The sequence below is a fragment of the Corythoichthys intestinalis genome, chromosome 5, assembly GCF_030265065.1.
Source record: "Corythoichthys intestinalis isolate RoL2023-P3 chromosome 5, ASM3026506v1, whole genome shotgun sequence".
In the NCBI taxonomy this organism is placed as follows: domain Eukaryota; kingdom Metazoa; phylum Chordata; class Actinopteri; order Syngnathiformes; family Syngnathidae; genus Corythoichthys; species Corythoichthys intestinalis.
In genome coordinates, this window is record NC_080399.1 from 24,827,151 (window position 1) to 24,846,530 (window position 19,380).

The 19,380-nt window shown below is 38.9% G+C and overlaps 1 protein-coding gene across 17 annotated transcripts in view; it reads right to left on the reverse strand.

Moving 5' to 3' along the window:
• c2cd5 (C2 calcium dependent domain containing 5) overlaps nt 1–18,414 on the reverse strand; it is a 45,328-nt gene extending 26,914 nt beyond the window's left edge. For 7 of the 17 annotated variants that reach the window (XM_057836550.1, XM_057836551.1, XM_057836556.1 and 4 more), the window contains exons 1-10: nt 18,084–18,413; nt 12,780–12,888; nt 11,731–11,817; nt 10,831–11,002; nt 10,660–10,755; nt 10,321–10,476; nt 9,996–10,242; nt 3,257–3,414; nt 1,232–1,444; nt 288–376 (exon numbers count right to left, since the gene is read on the reverse strand). In XM_057836550.1, coding sequence (XP_057692533.1) covers nt 288–376; nt 1,232–1,444; nt 3,257–3,414; nt 9,996–10,242; nt 10,321–10,476; nt 10,660–10,755; nt 10,831–11,002; nt 11,731–11,817; nt 12,780–12,869 — 1,308 coding nt within the window. In that variant the 5' untranslated portion in view covers nt 12,870–12,888; nt 18,084–18,413. Of the gene's footprint in view, nt 1–287; nt 377–1,231; nt 1,445–3,256; nt 3,415–7,981; nt 8,098–9,995; nt 10,243–10,320; nt 10,477–10,659; nt 10,756–10,830; nt 11,003–11,730; nt 11,818–12,779; nt 12,889–18,083 lie in introns of those variants that run through there. The other 10 variants (XM_057836557.1, XM_057836558.1, XM_057836560.1 and 7 more) reach the window with 5 other exon arrangements.
• Between the last annotated feature and the right edge of the window lie 966 nt (nt 18,415–19,380).

A 19,380-nucleotide genomic window follows, 5' to 3' on the forward strand; every position in this document is an offset into this window, starting at 1 on the left:
ACCTGATTGTTTTTAGCAAATAAACATTAACTACAAATTTTATGGCTAAAGCACGTTCCAAAAAAGCTGGGACTCGGCGATTACTATCCACTGTGGTCATTCGAAAAACAATGTTAAAAAAACAATAAAGCTTGTTGTAGTTGTTTGTTAGTTAGATGTAGTCTGAGTTTTTTGTTCACAGCCATGTTTTTACTGTTGGCAGGAATCATAAACTTGAATGAATCGCCTAGCCATAAATCAAACCATCAGTGTCCTCCTGTATTTGTAATAATGACTCATTGCCATACCCTCTGCTCCAGAGCCGTCTGCGTCTGCTGTCTGAGCAGCGTCTTTAGGGGTCCCGCCTCTTTGCCGGCACTGCCCCCGCTGCCCATTCCTGGTCACAGAAGAAAGAGTCTCACATCACTGCAGAACCCATTCCAAGCCATCCGCATTGACAACCCAGTAACATAAATGTTAGGTCAAGACAGGGCAACTATTAAACACACAATTGAGGATACCAGTTCCGTGTCTGACCTCGTGCAAGCTTTTACTACTTAGCTTTGAAGGTGAAGAGTGGGTAGAAAATCATGCCATACTGGGAAACTAGACTTCTTTCAGTAAGCAAGTGAGATGTTAGATCAACATTTTCCCTCCTTAAGTGAGTCAAGGCACACTCACAAAATCACAAAAATACAGGTTATTGTTGTGAATATTGCCATACGGCTCAGAGAACATAAATTTATGCAAAAATTACTGAAATGTTGGAGTTAATCTTTTGCATTCAAAGGTTTAGCGAACATAAAACGAAATTCGCCTGTCAAGGTTATTATGCATTTTAGATTTGTTCTAAAATTTCACCCAAAAACCCAAATATATCTGTGCTGCATTGTGTTTACATTTAAAAATATCACAATGCATTATAAATTTTTATTAAGTTGTCTTAATTTATGCAGAAATTTACATAGTTTGACATTTACTCAGTTATATAAATGGTGATGGTGATGTTAACTTTATCTTCTTCGATCCCAATTATTTTGCACGTCACCATGTTGGTTTTTTGTGTGTGATAAATAGGAATTTTTAAACAAATTAAACAAAATTGGATTTTTTCCTGTGGCACACTAATGTAGGTGCAAATCATCCTGTTAGAAAACACTGGCTAAATTAATGGTGAGTGTACAGTTGGCACTTGCACTGTGGTGTTATCGCAATTCCGTGACAAAAATGACACACAGCAGCCAAGCTGTACCAGAGGCCGCCAGCAGAAAGTCCTCCGTGAAGGACACACTCTTTCTCAGCAAGGCAGAGTCAGAGTGGGTGGACGAGGGAGGGGGCAGGATGGTGTTTCTCGGGGAGGACCCTGAAGCACCCCCGCACGCTGAGCTAGAGAAAGACGTGGAGAGGACAGGGGAGCTGGGGCAGAGGAAAATGCCTGGCCTGAGCCTCATGGGCAGGGGCTCCTCTGACAAGCGGGAAGTCAAGAGCAATGAGAAGGAAAGACATTCAGGAAGTAAGAAGGTGGATATTTTGGGGATAAACAATGTTACTTTTCCACTGACTGCTTAATTTTGTCTTAGCTCTACTTAAATCTTACAACAGTACTCAGTTTAAGACTGAATTGACATAAGGTTTGAAGGGTTTGTGCACCAGCCTAAGAATACAATGGTGCTTACGGAATTTAATTCATTCCAGGACCTGGTTTGTAGGTCGAAATAGTCGTATGTCGAGCGGGATTTTCCCATAAGAATACATTACAATTCTATTAATTCGTTCCACAGCCCAAAAACCTACGCTGAATCCTTCATAATTAGTGCAGTTACAATCACAAATAGCAATTACACATAGCAAAACAAATAGATTATAAATACAAATAAGAATTATAAGAAACATAATTCAACGAGCCGGGTTCTAATGTGGCGGTTGTGTTTTGCATGCTGCTCCTGAACACACCGTGTGCCTGACGAAAGAACGAGGGACGTCCAGGAGAGTTTTTAAGTCTTTCTTTTCATGTTGTTCTTGGCATCAGCTACGGCACACAGTGGCTCTGAAACTAATGATTAAAAACCTGACGAAGCTGACGACTTCCTTGCTGATGTTACAATAATAATAATTGTCACCTTTACTTATAAAGACTGGCGAACAGAGGTCGGAGGAGGACCATCATAGATCGTATACATATTCCAGACGGCCGTATTGTCGAGCCAATTCAATGACTCGCACACAACGTTCATATTTTTCTATCATTTCCATTCATTTCAATGGTAAGCGTCACCTTTTTCCTTTTTTCACCGCCTGCATTAAACTTCTTGGGACCCATATTAATTTCTCTCACTAGAAAATCTGCCATGCGTTCGTCTTGTGTGAAAACAATGAAATTGTGACACTGTCATAAATAATCGTATTTCGAGCATGTCGTCATATGTCGAGACAAATGACGAGTTATATTTAAGTTGGATGTTAAAAAGATTGTATGTCGAGGTACCACTATACGTGATAACGTTGCGCAGCTGAGTAAGCTCAGTTACCACCTTGCTTGCTTATTGTCATTCTTTTATATTTATGGCCTCCAAGTTTTTTACCAAAGAACTCTAACTCTAACTTGTGTTGGGATTCGGGAGACTCTCATTTAATCGGCCAAAACAGTACCACCATTGACGAAATGTCCGCCCCAATGTCTTTGGCCACCTCCTGGAAATACTGGCTGTTTTTTTGCATTTTTTATCCACTATTACACACCAGAAAAGTAAAATGTGTTTTTCAATTTATTAAACAAGATTCTTTTGCTGGGATGCACATGATAAAGGTGTTTCCTTTCCATTTAAGCACAGAGCCTAATACTTTTGCTGTTTTTAGCTACTGAAAAAAAGGGGGAAGAGAGACAGATTGAGTAAGTGCGCAGTGGAAAAGGTAGAACAGCTATCTGGCTGCACTAAACAAAGGACTACCCTTTTGACTAATTCGGTCATATTGTACCGAAGAGACACTGTGCTTCTATGAACTGAACACAACAAACAAACAAAACTAATACAAATACAGGTTGTGTGTCATCACCACAGGGGATGGATCACGTGACAAACTAATGTGCAAAAATGATATAATATGATCATCACATAAAGAAATGATAATAAAAAATAAACTGTAAACATGGGTGGATCCAGAAAAGCACTTCAGTGTTGTGTTTGAGCTGTGTTTGGGGGTGTTTGTGTAGGTGTGTGTGTTTGAGTGAGTGATGGGGCATATGCTTGCTTATGGGAGTGCTGCCTCATGTGCTTACCCGTCTTGGGCGTCAAACTGAGGTCTGTGTCTGATGATGAGGACTGGCGACTGGCTTGGGGAGGACAGAAAGGGGAAGGAGAGAAAGGGGAGGTGGGAAGAGCTCTGAAAGGGGTGGGCGGGCCGGAAGACGAGGGGAGATCCTCACCAAAAACCGGCCTGGCGGGAGAATATGACACACACACTCATCAGTCATAGCCTCACCCGGTTTGTGTGAATGTGAATGAGTGGACAAATATTTTCTATGTGCTGTGTTTGTTTGTGCAAGACGTGCGTTTGAGGTGCTACACATGGCTGAAGAACAAATTAAAAAGAACAAAAGCAAGCGTGAAAAGCAAAATTAAAAACACAAAGACACAGAAACACACAATTAAAAAAAAAAGCAATCAAACACAATAAGACGACTGAAGCACGTGTCCCAGTGGCGTGAAGCACAATGCTTAGCTATAGGATCTATCATATATTTATAATTCATATTGTATCATATTATTATAGTACTCTACAATCCTGCTTCCATTGCTGATTTTGAAAAAATATATAGTGACTTTGTAAAAAAAAAAAAAAAAAAAAAAAAAAAAAAAAAAAAAAAAAAAAAAATACAGGAAACTAATCATTTTGAATTAATATGGGTAAACGAGAAATATCTAGACAGATCCTGAGGATATTGTATTGAAGCACTATTTTTGGACGAATTTTAATGCTTTACAAGTTTGTTTGGCGTAACCATTCTCTTGCCGGACTTCTGTGTCGGCAGCATGGGTTCACGTTCCATTCAATGGATTTGTGAGTGACTGTCTAACTTAATATACTTTAAAAAAAAAAAAAAAAAGATTGACTGGTGACCAGTCAATGGTCTGACTTTCACCTGAAGTCAGCTTAAGATCCAGCTTTCTGTAACCCTGAACAATATAAGCGGCAGTTACACTATAATTATAGATGGTTGTCAAAACCCCAATTCTAACAAAAGCTTTGACTTCATGTAAAATGCAAATAAAAACAGATTCCAAAGATTTTCCTTTGATTTCTCCCCCCAAACTATAGGCTTATTCAATTGAAAAGATTAGAAATATAAGCTATTATATTCTTAAAAGTGATGTTATTGTTTTGTTTTGTTTTGCTGCAAAAATTGGTCCATTTGGATTTTGATGACTGCATTAGAAGACACCCACTCTTTCCCTTCGTCTTGAAATCAAGACAAATCTTGGGGTTTCCCACTGAAAAGCTGTTTTTGAATAATATAAGAAGTTGCACACTTTCAAAACTACTTTTCAACAAAATCATTCTGAGTGTTGCCTAACATTTTTTAACTCCACTGGTCATTACTTAGAATAAACAGTGATTGAAATCTCAATCAATCCATTGCACCACTGAAAACGTTTTGCCATGAGTGCTAACTGTGCTATGAAAATCCAAAACAACCCTCTGTATGTTTCAGTGTAGCACCATAATTAAAGCAAATAAAGCTGATAAATGCATTTGGGGGGTGGCGAGATATGAAGCTGGTACCTGGCCCATAACATAATGCATTCCTTGACCTTTTCATCAAGTAATAAAACTACAGTATATACTAGGGCTGAACGATATTGGAAAAAACTGACAATGCGACTTTTTGAGGGTTTGCGATTTATACTGCGATACTAAAACGAATTTGGATAGATATTACGGTTGACTCACCATGACCACAATGTATTCATATAATACCATTTATTCCAGGGTAAGGGGGTTAATTTGTGGATGATAAAAGATTGCTGTGTATAAAAGGCAGAGGTGGGTAGTAACTACTGGTGCACGATAATTATTGGTCCAATAATAGGAATTATGACGTCATCCCAATAAATCCATTAACATTTATAATACGACCGCTAATATGCACTGTTCTGGCTTTACACTTTACACACTAATATGGGAACTCCGTTGACCATTTGCGGGCCATTGCTCCCACCTGCTGGTCAGAATAATTCACTGCATCTATTTTTTGTTACAGTAGTTTGGTTCAATCACTTACACACTGCGGTGTCTAGCAGTAGCACTGACAGTCGTGAATGCTTTCTGTTACGTTTCCGCCTCGGAAATATATGTAAGTATTTCATGTTTACTATTACATATGGATGTGCAATATATGTTTACTTCTGTGGTGAAGGGTCATATGTACAGAACTTCATAAGTTGTGTTATAGAAGCCAGCCAATGCTTTAGTAGCTCAAGCTAGTGTGCTATGCTATACATATAATAGTTGTGTATTGTGCAGTTTGTTGTATATTGAGTATTGACTATGTGTATTTTTCTGTTGTACTTTCACAATATTAAGACGAGTGTCTTCCCATAAAAGCAAGAAAAGACCAAGCCTTGTGGTTTATGGAAGTGCATTCATTCTTAGCTGGCTGTCGGGCAGTGCAGAAGTGAAACGCACTGTTTTGTTCATGTCATTGTGAAAAATCTGATGAGATCAAAGGCAAATCTATGTTGAATCTGCCACTAGTTTAAAAAAAAATTTTTTTTTGAAACCTCCAGGTGTTCAAAAACTCAGGTTATACATTTAAAAAATTACATATTTATTATCGGTTATCGATATCGGTATCGGCTTTGAGGAGCAGGAAGTTATCGATACCGGTTTCAAAAAATGGATAACGTGCACCCATAGTAGTAACGCGTTACATTTACTTCAGTAACTTTTTGAGAAAAAGGTATTTTTTACTTTTACTGGAGTAGATTTATGAAGAAGAAACACTACTCCTACTCCGCTACTTTAGGCTACACTGGAGTCGTTAGATTTTTCGTCTTTATTCTACATGACGACTTTATTTTTGTCAGAGATGCCAACAGTAGCTCCACCAGTTTCACCAATGAGATGTCGCAACAATAAACACATGACTCCATTATACCAGACTCAAGCTTGCTGTCCTATGATGAAGCAAGCCTGTTCAATCACGTAAGCTGTTACTTACGATGTTACTCGTTACTAGAGTATTCTTTTCACCGAATAGTTTTTTACTTGTACTGGAGTACACTTTTTGGATTATGACTACTTTTACTTGAGTAATATTATTTTGAAGTAACGCTACTCTTACTTGAGTACCATTTGTGGCTTCTTTACCCAGCTCTGAAGAAAGGGATCCAGGAGGCCATGTCTCTGAACATTTGCTGCTTTTATGAAGAAAAAAAAAAACAATTGCACATCCTGCGATACGACTATTGCACATGCGCGCATTGCGATGTTCAAATGATATATTGTGCAGGCCTAACATATACTGTATGCATATGACAAGATCAAATATCCCCTAAACTTAGCGAAATACACACAAACTAAGAATCAGGCCAAATGTGCACATTTTCTTAGAATTGGGATTTATGTCAGCAAAAGCCTGTTAGTGGGGGTTGTCAAAGGTTATTTTGAGCGATTACTGTGGCATTATATGAGTAATTCTTCACTATTTGGAGAACAATGAAGTTTATAAAAGAAAGTGCTAAACGTGATGAAAATACAACGTATATGATGGTAAATCCTTACATGGGTGGTCAATGCATAGTCAGCCTGAGCTGTGATTGTCGCATGAATTAAAACAATAGCCAACTACAAAGCTTATGCTGTAGCTGGGCACAAAATAGGAACAACTGGTTTGTTTTGGGTGTTCTATAACGTGTCGCGTCCCAGAGGTCAATCACCAAAATAAAAAAGAAGAAGAGTTTGCAACCAACCGCAACATATTTAACACTAATAGTTCACATTGTTCCTTTTCTTCTTTTTTGTATTCAATAACAACACAAAAAGGGTAATATTTTCCTCACCATATACTGTATTTTGAAATGGTTAAAATTAGGGCTGTCAAAATTATCGCGTTAACGCGCGGTAATTAATTTTTTAAATTAATCACGTTAAAATATTTGACGCAATTAACGCACATGTCCCGCTCAGAAAGTATTCTGCCTTTTAGTAAGTTTTACAGCAAGGCTTTTTGCGCTGTCATACAGCTAACTCTTGTGGTCGCTTTGCGACATGGTTTATTATTTTCTTCTTTTCTTTCTTCATTACGGCTGCACGATGTCTCGGGCTGATAATGTTGTGCTTATATGATCCTTGGACAAGATTTGTCCGTAAGTATGGTTGTTGTAAAGAATGTACATATTATGTTAGTAAGCGAAATGTTATATTTTTTGTATGAGACGCTTTTTGTTTATGTTTAGTGAACCTGTATAGCGTGCTAAGCTAACGTTGTTGCTAATGCAATGCTTGTGTACTTTTATTTTGTAGTTTTACGACGGTCTAAAGAGGACAATGGTTCGAGGCCATTTTATTAATAAATCAGATGAAAAAGGAAGAAGTCTAATTATTAAGGCGTCGTTCACTAGCTGTCTAGCTTTGGAAAAAGTAGACGCTTTGGAGTGAGGACAGCATAGACAGATTTAAATGACAGTAGAGTGAAATGCCCACTACAGTCCTTATGTACCGTATGTTGAATGTATATATCCATCTTGTGTCTTATCTTTCCATTGCAACAATTTATTTTACAGAATATATATATAATTTACAGAAAAATATGGCATATTTTATAGATGGTTTGAATTGCGATTAATTGCGATTAATTACGATTAATTAATTTTTAAGCTGTAATTAACTCGATTAAAAATTTTAATCGTTTGACAGCCCTAGTTAAAATATTTAATTAAAAAAAACTTGGTATGCATGTACTTCGCTAAACTGACTTCCTTCCTTCCCTGCTTCTGCATACCAGAAAAGATGAGTGTGGGCACAGACACAGAGAAGTTCTGGGACAGTCTCTGCACACTGCACGCTGAATGCACAGGGCTGTTGTGAGTGGAGCGGCATCCGTGGGCTAAGGGAGACCTGGACCGATGTGTACGGACACACAGGGAGAGGAAGAGAGAGAGAGGGAAAGTGGGATGAAGAGAAAAAGGGACAACCAGTCGTGTTGGACACACAGTACAAATTGTGTCAGTCCTCGTGCAGCCAGAGAGGAGGAAGGAAAGAAAGAGGTACAAAACACCCTACAGCACATCGTCACAGAAGACAAGTGAGAGAGAGAGGGTGGAAAAGGACAAGCACGTGTGTTCATACACTCTCTCATAGTACAGTGAGTCACATGCAGACAAGGATGCAAACACTACCTGGCCGTTACCAAAAGTGAGACATTATCTTGCAGTGGTTACAGGGCAACAATCATTTCAGAAAAAAATACCTCAAATTTTCAAATAATTTTGTGCAATAGTGAAATTTAGCAATTGAACACTGGTGCTGCCTTTCACCCCAAGCCACTGTAATGAAATTTGATAGAATTAAACTGATTACAAGAGGCGAAAATACTCAAATGATGCTGTGTTCTTGAATTCCTCATCCCTTTGTATGATTCAGGGGTGTCTCAGTCCCCGACACATGGCTATAAGCACAATATTGTATACTTTCACAGTGCAGCAGCAGACCACAGAGAGCGAATCGAAACACGTGCAATATATACTGTACTTACTAAAAAGTGAGGGGCATTTGGCTTTTGGGGAAAATTCTGGGGAAAATACTGATACACTTTTGCAGGTAAATGTAATTTGACCTTGAGTATATTTTGAAATGCATGTATGAAACTCTTCACTGTTCCAGCACAGGCTTTATAACTGTATTGACGGGACACATCCGTCAGCCACTGCACAACGCCTTCAATTGAGACTGTTTCAAGTCCATATCTATAAAGAATTGAGGGGTTTAAGCATTAATCACAATAATTTTTAACGGAAAAGGCTCTTTGTTTACATATGCCGGCCGCTAATTTCCTTACTGACTAGCCTCATAGTTCGCAATATTTACGTAAAACAAATGCGACCTGCACGTTTTTTTTTGCTTTTAACAAAGAATTGAGACTGTTTTACCTCCATATCTATAAAGAATTCAGGGGTTAAACATTTATTCACAAAAACTTTAAAAGGGAAAAAGCTCTTCGTTTACACGTGGCGGACGGTAATTTCCTAATTGACTAGCCTCATAGTTCGCAATATTTACGTAAAATAAATGCTACCTGCATGGTTTTCTGGTTTCAACCAAGAATCGAGATTGTTTTACGTCCATATCTATAAAGAATTCAGGGATTTAAGCATTTATTCTCAATAATTTTCAACGGAAAAAGCTCTCTGTCTGTGTTTCCACTCGGTCATATTTGATGGAGATAGGCCCCCTATGAATCGGTCCGCGCCCCCTTTCCCATCAATACATTATGAAGTCTATGGTTCCAGTGCTTTTTTAAAAAAATCAATTTTCTGAAAAGGAGATGAATGGCAAAATTCACAATAAGTGGCAGCTATCATTCACTGCCAGCTCTTCCCAGTTCAAAAAATTAAAAAAAAAAAAAAATCACCATTAATGGAACCGATTGAGTTAAGGTAATTTGTAGAGTTTAATGATCATTTCAAATTTACCCTAAATTTTCCCAGGAAAGCCAAACATTCCCAACTTTTAGTAAACAGTATGAGACAAACACATGCAGAGGTGAGAGCAAGCAAGCCATTCGCAAATATATATGGGTGAGAGTGAAATTGTTGGTGTGTATGTCTGTGTTATGTTAGTATACTGTACATGTGTCTTCAAGAGGCTGTGTGCATTTCACAATGCAATACAGGAGAAAAAATACTGGGACAAAAAACCTGCAAGACAGGCTTTTGGTCCACACACACTCCATCCCATGCTCACTATTTCTCCCCCAATTTTAACACACTTGCACGTCATGCTCGGCTGGTACTCACTCCTTTCCGTCCTTAGAAGGGGAATTACAGGCATTGGAGGTGGGAGCTGTGCTTGGGTGCGTGTGTGTGATGGCGGTGGCAGTGGTGGGCGCACCTCCAGCGGAGACTTTTTCCAGAGTGCAAGCGGTACCTATGGCCCGTACCACCAGGCCCGACTCACCCTCCAGGTCAAAACACTGCAAATAGCCCACCACTGCATTCCCGCCCATCTCGAGCACTTTGAGACCTATCTTCCTCTGCAGTTCCCCTATCAAAACATAGAGACACGCTAACAACGGGCTGGAAATAAAGGGTGCCAAGACAGACATAACATTCATTTTCCTACCGGACATGAGTGAAATGAGTCTCTGACGAGCTTCGTTAGACGCTCGAGGTGTTCTAATGCGGTCAATCCACTGATATTCGGGGTCTTCGTTCACCACAAGCTCTTCCACAAAGCCATGGACCATCACTGCCCGGTAATAACGCGGTATAGAGGTGGCTGTCACACACAAGTGATAGGAACACACATTACTTCTCTCCTTTGCCCCCCTTTTTAAACTGTTGATATGTAATTATAAAGGAATGAGAACCAAAATGTGCTGACAATCTGTAACAAAATACAAACATATCACATCTGAATAGATTGAAGTCTATAAAGTAAAGTAAAAGTGTCAAAACACACTGCAGAAGAACTTGACTCCACAGGAGGATTGTCTGAAGCGGTTCAAGTCATTGAAGAGCTCCACTTTGATCAGGACATTAATCTCCCCACGGATACCTGACAACATAAGGCATAGAACAAAGGATATGAGACACAACCATATGGAGTAACACTCAACTGCAACTTGACTACCGTGGATGGTGTCGTAGATAGGAAACCAGCCTGAGATGACAGAAGCGGCCTCACTGCACAGCAGCGGGTCAATGTCAATGTAAACCTTTCCGATGGCGTCGTTTGCACTGTATGTGTCGTGGTCCAACACTGTGATCTGCAGCGGCTCATCCTGCAACTCCGTATCATCAACCTACACACCAAAAGGAACAGTGATGAAGATGTCATAACCATTTAATAAATAAAATTAGTGTGTCAGGAGAGATCAGCAGCAAATTTTATACATTCGATGAATAGATGTCAAAAATCTTATATTAATGGCTCTAACTTTTGGAGTTGAAGGCTGCACTGTTGGTGATGTTCTAAATGTAAAACAATAGACAATAAAGCAGCATATGTTTAAACAAATACCATATTTTTCGGACTATAAGTCACACCTGAGTATAAGTCGCACCAGCCATAAAATGCCCGACGAAGAGGAAAAAAACATTAGTCGCACTGGAGTATAAGTCGCATTTTTGGGGGAAGTTTACTTGATAAAATCCAACACATAGAACAGATATGTCATCCTGAAAGGCAATTTAAATTAAAAATACAATAGAGAACAACATGTTGAGTAAGTGTACAGTATGATAATGTTACATAATGCATGAACAACGAAATGCGAACGTGGCCGGTATGTTGACATAACATAGGTATTAAGAGTTAGCATGTTTTTTATGGTATAGTTATCTGACTAACAAGTTTACCAAACCATCAGTGTCACTCCCAAACGCTATAATAACATGTGAAATGATATAAAAATGTGTTAATAATTTCACACATAAGTCGCTCCAGAGTATAAGTCGCACCCCCAGCCAAACTATGAAAAAAGCTGCGACTTATAGTCCGAAAAATACGGTACTTCATTTAAGGCTTTACCTCAAATTTGAACCATTCCGAGTTCCACTGCGGATTGAGGGATTTGGGGCAGACATCTGTTTTGAATGTTATGTTTCCAAACTTGACCTACACAAAGAGATTAAAATATGCCATTTTTAGTTGGACAAAATACATTTTTCCCCCATTTGTTTTTAATTTATTTGTATAAAGATATGTGGAACATTGTAATCTCCCCATTTCCAAAAATATGTGGGTGAGCAAGTCAATATAAATTTTGATCATGTATAACATCTAGAGGTGCACGATAATTATTGGTCCGATAATAGGAATTATGACGTCATCCCAATAAATCCGAAAACATAATATATTATCGGCCCTATTAATAATATTTTTGGCACGGTGTCGGATTGGGATGTGTGCGTTTGTTTCCGCTCCTGTTTTTCCAGTATGCAAAGCTTTGTTATTGTCTTTGTTTTGTTCATTATAATAATGTTCATGTCATCATGAAAATTCTGGTTCGGTCAAAGGCAAATCTATGCTGAATCAACCACTAGTATTTTTGACCTACAGGTGTTCAAAAACTCAGGTGAATATACATCGAAAAATTATATATATATATATTATCGGTTATCGTATCTGTATCGGCCTTGAGGAGCAGGAATTTATCGATATCGGTTTCAAAAAATGGATATCGTGCACCCCTAATAACATCACAAGCAATGTGTCAACTGCAGCCACCATGAGCAAAAAAAGAAAAGTGCTGCAATGATTAAGTGCTGTCTACACAAATAAAAATAACATCCATTTTGTCTTTGGCAGTCGTTTCTTTTTCTTCTACACACCCTGGGCTGCCATTTCCAAAACTAGTAACCGCTCGCCTGTCTGCTTGGAGTTGACATGGTAACAAAAGCTACAAAGAGGGACCACTCCCTCGAAAGAGGAAGCGTTGAGAAAAGCTAAAAATTACTGTAGACTGTAAATTGTGGAGCTTTGTCATATTTTGACATTCAATAATCGCAAGAAATCTTTCAAATAGTCCGAAAAAAAATCTTAACATGTACTTTAATGTGGAAGAACCTTTGACTTACCTCTACAAAGGCATCCGTAAGCTCACTGGCTCTGTCCATGACAGGCAAGTGGCGGCCAGCCACGATTTTGGCTTTTAGTTTTCCAGGCATGGTTCAAATTTAGGTTGACCTGCAAACAAATGACGTTTGTATGTAACAAAAAAAGGGGATGCTTGGTTTACAACCGTCCAGAGTGTTTAGAAATTAAAAATGGCGCACAGCGCTATTAAATCTAAACACAGTAGACTGTACTGTACTTACTGTTTTTGATTTAATAGTTATGACTAGGGATGGGAATTGATAGAATTTGTACGATTCCGATTCCATTATCGATATTGCTTAACGATTCGATTCTTTATCGATTCTCTTATCGATTCTAATTTGGGGGAAAAGAAGAACAAACGTTTTGATTGGCATCGAGTTTGTTTAATCAGAAGTCACAACCTTACAAACTCGCAACGAGATCAAAAGAGGCCCAAAGCCTCATTGTTAAACTGTGGCAATAAGTGGCAAATACACAAGAATGTGTAACATTTTACTGAAACATTTATCTAATAGAAATAAAAAATATTGGTATATATTGGCAGATAGGTTGTTGTTCTGCCTTTGGCAATATGTGTTAAAGCACATAGGGTCCCCAAACATTTTCCTGTGAGGGCCACATAACTTTTCCCTTCTCTGATGAGGGGCCGGGGTCAGTTTGTAACAGAAAAAGTGTGACGATTGCAGAAGTGCATAAATGTAAAAAAATTTTGTTTTTCAGAAAGCCACAATCAAATAACCCTTTTTGGATTCTTTATAATAATAATAATAATAATAATTAATAATAAAAACACTATTAATTAAATAGATAATAACCAGATGACCCTCTCTGAATTCTTAAAGGAAAAGGCCAGGAAATAAATAACACGCTTAAGAAAAAAAAAATTTCAAAATGGCCGGACCAAATGTGGAGGCGGGCCGTATTTGGGCCGCGGGCCGCAGTTTTGGGGACTCCATGGCTCTTGCCTGTCTTCACTTTTTACTCCGCATCCTGTGAATGTTTGTTATTTTCAACATAGTTATGAAAATATATATAAATGTTTACATTGCATTAGTTTGAACAATCTATAAGACCACATTAGACCAATTTATTATGAGATTCATTATCATAATTTAATTTCATTCACAGCAGCTCATAACGAAGTTTAAATAGGCATTTACACATATTATTGTGAACAGAGATGCTCAAAAGGAGCGGGCAGAAATTGAGGCTTATAGTGGCATGCCCCTTTTCAAAATGGATAGTTATCAAGTAATAACAGTTCTGTTGTTGCAAAGGTCGGTAATACTTAACAAGAGAATTTTCAGGGATGGTTGATACTGTACATTTGGATGCACTTTTCTACCTCATAGATAAATTTCACACACAGGGTGTGTGGGTGTTTGTTTTTAGGTGAATGTAATGTTAAATGGTTAGTCGATTTTATTGGTATAAACGTGGAGTATGTTCTGTGTTGTGTATAACGCGTAGAGCTCTTATGGAGAATGAAATGGGAATGTAAATTGGTTTTAGCAGCTCTTCCAAAACTTGGAGACAACACCTAAATAGGGTAACACCAAAGAGAAATAAATAAATAGTATATAGAATTTTGCAGTTTAAAATATACTGTATATCAGTTTTCTCATACCAGAGAGGGATTTAGCCATCTGTGATCTGGTTTTGGCAATTTGGGAAAGGGTTCTCATCATTTTTCTTCTTACTGTAAATATTGTTATATTTATATGGTAACTGGTCCTTCTCAAAAAAAAAAAAAAGCATATTGTGATAAAGTTCATTATTTTCTGTAATGTACTGATAAACATTAGACTTTCAAATATTTTAGATTCATTACGCATAACTGAAGTAGTTGATGAAGATTTCATTTTTCAGCGCGACCTGGCACCTGCTCACAGTGCCAAAACCACTGGTAAATGTTTACTGACCATGGCATTACTGTGCTCAATTGGCCTGCCAACTCTCCTGACCTGAACCCTATAGAGAATCTGTTGGATATTGTGAAGAGGAAGTTGAGAGACACCACAGCCAACACTGTGGATGAGCTTAAGGCCGCTATCGAAGCATCCTGGGCCTCGATAACACCTCAGCATTGCCAAAGGCTGATTGCCTCCATGGCACGCCGCATTGAAGCAGTTATTTCTGCAAAAGGATTCCCGACCAAGTATTGAGTGCATAGCTGATATAATTCAGTGAAGGTTGACTTTTTTTTGTATTAAATAACACTTTTTTGTATTGGTGGGATGAAATATGCAAATTTTTTGAGACAGGGATTTTTGGGTTTTCCTGACTTTTTTGCCAAAATCATCGATATTAAAACAATAAAAAGCTTGAACTACTTCAGGTGTGTGTAATGAATCTAAAATACATGAAAGTCTAATGTTTATTATCAGTACATTACAGAAAAAAATGAACTTTATCACAATAAGCAATTTTTTTTTAGAATGACCTGTATATTAGGAGTGGGAACCTCTTGGTGCCTCAAGATACGATACGATTTGCGATACAAAGTTCACGATAACGATGATCTGACGATATGGCGATACAACGATTATCAATGTATTGGTATGGAAATCATTTTAGGAAATTTCACAAACAACTAAGTTTCTGTTGTGAAATGGAATGAGTTTATCACTAGTAGACGTCCAATCCAACTGGGAGGGTGGCAGCGAATGAACGAATTCGCTGCCATCCCTCCTACTTCAAACGGATTTAATGTATATGACCGTCAGTGGCAGCCAATGCCAGGCAATATAGTAATTTTGGGCCATTTAAGATCATTTACCTGTTGATTTTCAGTTACTTCCTGTAGATTTTTGGGTATTTTATGGGTCATCTCCAGTTTAATTTGAGTTACAGAACAGGAAATGACCTGGGAATCACCTAAATGAATAGGCAGTGACTCAATCTCAACAGGAAATGACCTGTAAATGCCCTAAAATAAACAGCAAGTGACCTGTAAATGCCCCGAAAATCAGACCGAATGACTATGAATGCTCTGGTTTTGAATGAACGAACGTTCCCAATCTAAATGGATTGGCATCGAGCACCGTCAATGGCAGCTTTAGAGTTAAAGGGGATGTTTCGGCAAAGGGGGTGTGAGACATCAATAGAACCGTTATGCGCCAAGATAACAAATATTGATAAAGTTAACAAAAAAATCAATCACATTAATGAGCAATTATCGAAAATAGATCGAAAATGACGAACACTACCGAAAGTGTTCCGGAAACAGCCGAATGGGGCGGCGACGTCACGACAAGTGATTGAAAGTCGAGGCGGAGCTAGGTGCCATTGTTTTTTAACGACGAGAGAGTAGCGTTGGGGTTTGTTTGACCAAAACATCACAACAATGGTTCAAAACTGCTGTGCTATGTGGTGTACAAATAGTTGTTTATCGGAATATAGTATCCATGAGTTCCTGAACCCGAAAAAAAAAGCTGGACTACACAGAAAATGGGTAAAGTTCGTCCGTGCAAAGAGGGCTAATTTTCTAGACACAGCCTCCGGCACGCTTTTCTGTGGTGCGCATTTTCCAACTGAAAGCTTCTCGAACTATGGACAAGAGAAATCGGGTTTTGCTAAAAGATTGCTGCTCAAAAGGAGATGCGGTGCCGACCATAGATGCACAGCCACCTAAATGTCCCGAGATATCAAGAGAGAGACGATGACTGCTAAAGGAGGCTAAAGCTACGCAAAGAAGGGAGCAGCCAAGCTTGAAATGGCCAGAGTGAGTACTCTTTTATAATTAATAAAAAAAAATGTCACGCCTTTGGATACAGGACTCGACACATGTATAAATGATCGTTCGTAAAATATATAGAACAAATCCTCTGATCCCGTTCATATTTGTGTCTGTTGGCAGAGCGAAAAGCTATGATAGCGCAATAAATTATAATTATTCTATGCATTCCTTTATTTTGCAGTCACGGTGTATCAGCTTCACAAAAAGAAATGCTAAACAAATCATTGGTGTTTCCCACACGATCTGCTGCCGATGTTTCATCAGTGTCATTGCTCCCCTCAATGACCGTTTCATTACGCTGCATTGGCGTTCGTTTGGGCTCAAATTGGTCACCTATAACACCGATTAAAGCTTTGCAACTCTCCTCGTCACCATTAGATGAACATTCGTTACGTCCTTCTACGTCGGATTCGTCGCTGAAACTAGAAACGAAATTGTCTGCCATCATCGCCGCCATTCAGTATTAAAGCACTGAGCCTTTTTCTTGTTGAAGAAACAGCCCTCACTGCCAACTCTGAATTCTCTTTTATTGACAACGAGCGGTGTTTCTTCATGAGGGAACCTGGAATATGTGCAGGACGAACACAATGCATCAGCATAAACAGCTCAAAACACCCCCAATTCTCCCCACACTAGAAGGAATTATATTGATGCAGACAGGCGCTGCCCCCCTAGTGGCCGGTGGCACTCTCTTCACTTGACGTGACGTCACGCACACAATCTGCCAGATCTCGGGCGCCGGTCGTTTTAGCTTGACAATCGAGCCAAATTTCTCTCATTTTCTTGTGTGTAATTACACGAAGTGGCATGATATGAATACAAAAGGCATGCGTTTATGGATAAATGATGGAATATCAAAATTTTCCCAGGGCGCTACATCCCCTTTAACTGAGACACTATTATGGTGGAACATTTCGGTAGCAACTTGTGGGTTCCTTTTTTTTTAAATTTTTTTTTTTATAAACATTGACACCTTTTTAAAACGAGATCTCGATTCTTGGTGGGAGCGTATCGATAACCTTTTGGGATACAAAGTATCACGATATATCACAATTTCGATATTTTGTCACACCCCTACTCTAGATTATAACATAATTTGTTTGCTGGGTTCGCGAAGGGAGCACAAGCTCGCCCATACAGTTATCTATATTTTGACTTAAATTTTATTACTGCAGTAGTGCAGTCTACATCCGACGGACGTAGATGGAATTTCGTCGTAATCAAAAGTAATTACACCTGCAGTGCTGTTCTCCTCCTCGTCTGACATTGGTTTAAACGTCGGCACAATAAAACATTTCCCCCTATTACATCCCGAATGTGAATGCCCCATTCGATTAAAAAAAACGCTCTGGACTTACTTTTAATGTACCTGTTAGCACTAGTTTGCTGAACGAAAGCCCCAGAATGGCCAGCTAGCTAGCTTTGGCCTAGCCACGCTAAGCTATTTAACTCGTCTACCTTAAACGGGCCACGTTTTGGCACAGTGCTACAACCTAACTATATATCCACCAAACATCACCCACGGAAGACATCTCGTGCTTACCCTGGCCTAAGACATCCACAATTAGCTCGTCAGAGAGCCGCTACGGAGGGTTTGTTTCTCCCGGACATTGACGTTGACAGCCCTCCGTGGACGCTCCAGAGCCCCCCGTGTCCGTCTCGCTCCCATAACACGAGGGAGGCGTGTAAATTCCAGGTAGAGCAAGCAGGACAACTTTAAGGTCAAATTGGATGTATGGCGTCCGATGAGGCTATTTTAGTGGCATTGTGGTGTCATTACGTCCCAGATGAACCAATTCAATCACATAGAGGTATCTATCTACTGGGCTGTGAGGGGCTCAGTATGAGTGAGGATTGGACACTGCTCACTTCGTGGTCCCTCGTAAACCTGCACTTTAAAATGCGCATGACATCAAGCGAGCCTGTCCTGTTTAAAAATTGCAGGGAAAAAAGCTTTTCAGCTGTTTGGAAACTCAAGAATAGAGATAAAACACGATTATATGTAGGTCAATAGAATTAAACGATGATAAGCGTAAAATTCAATGAGTTGGAGAGGGTCTTTTTCTGCAAGTTATTGAAAGCAACATCAAACCTGTCAAAAAGTACATTGATCTTTCGTTTTTCGAGGTTAATGGGGACCAGAACACTTCGCGATAAGTGAAAAACCGCGAAGTAGCGCACCCCCTTGACCCTCTCCACCCACAAATTTTTTTGTGTGTGTTCAATGTATTTATTCAGATCTAGCATTGGAAAGAGATACATATAAGACAGGTTTTTTTTCTTCACTTTTTTTCCCCAAAGTATAATTTAAAACTTTTATGTATATTAAATATATATTTTTTAATAAATTGTTTTTAAGCACTTCAAATGTAATAATTATGATAAGTTTTAAACATGTTACTGTCCCACTGAATTATTTTTAAACATGAATAAAGCATTAAAATGCTTCTTTATCGGGTTAGCAAGTTAAACGATGATTGACGCATGCGGCGCTTTGAAGCTTCAGCTTCCAGGCATCTGTGGCAAGATCAAACATTTAACGCCTGTCAATTATCGTTACCTTTAATAAACAACTCCAGTCCACTGCCTGACCAACAAAGAGTGGGGAGAGGGAAGGAGGGAGAGCGAGAGTACGCGATCGGCTCGGGATCGCTCATCTGTATTTATCAGTTTATTTATTGGGGGAAAAATATCTGCGATAGACTGAGGGCGTGAAGTTTGAAGCGTGAAGTAGCGATGGATCACTGCACTGTTGTATTGGACTGTATAGAACTCCTAATTATTCGTAATTGTCAATGATAAATGTCCAATTAATTGATACTAGGAAGACTGGCCATGAA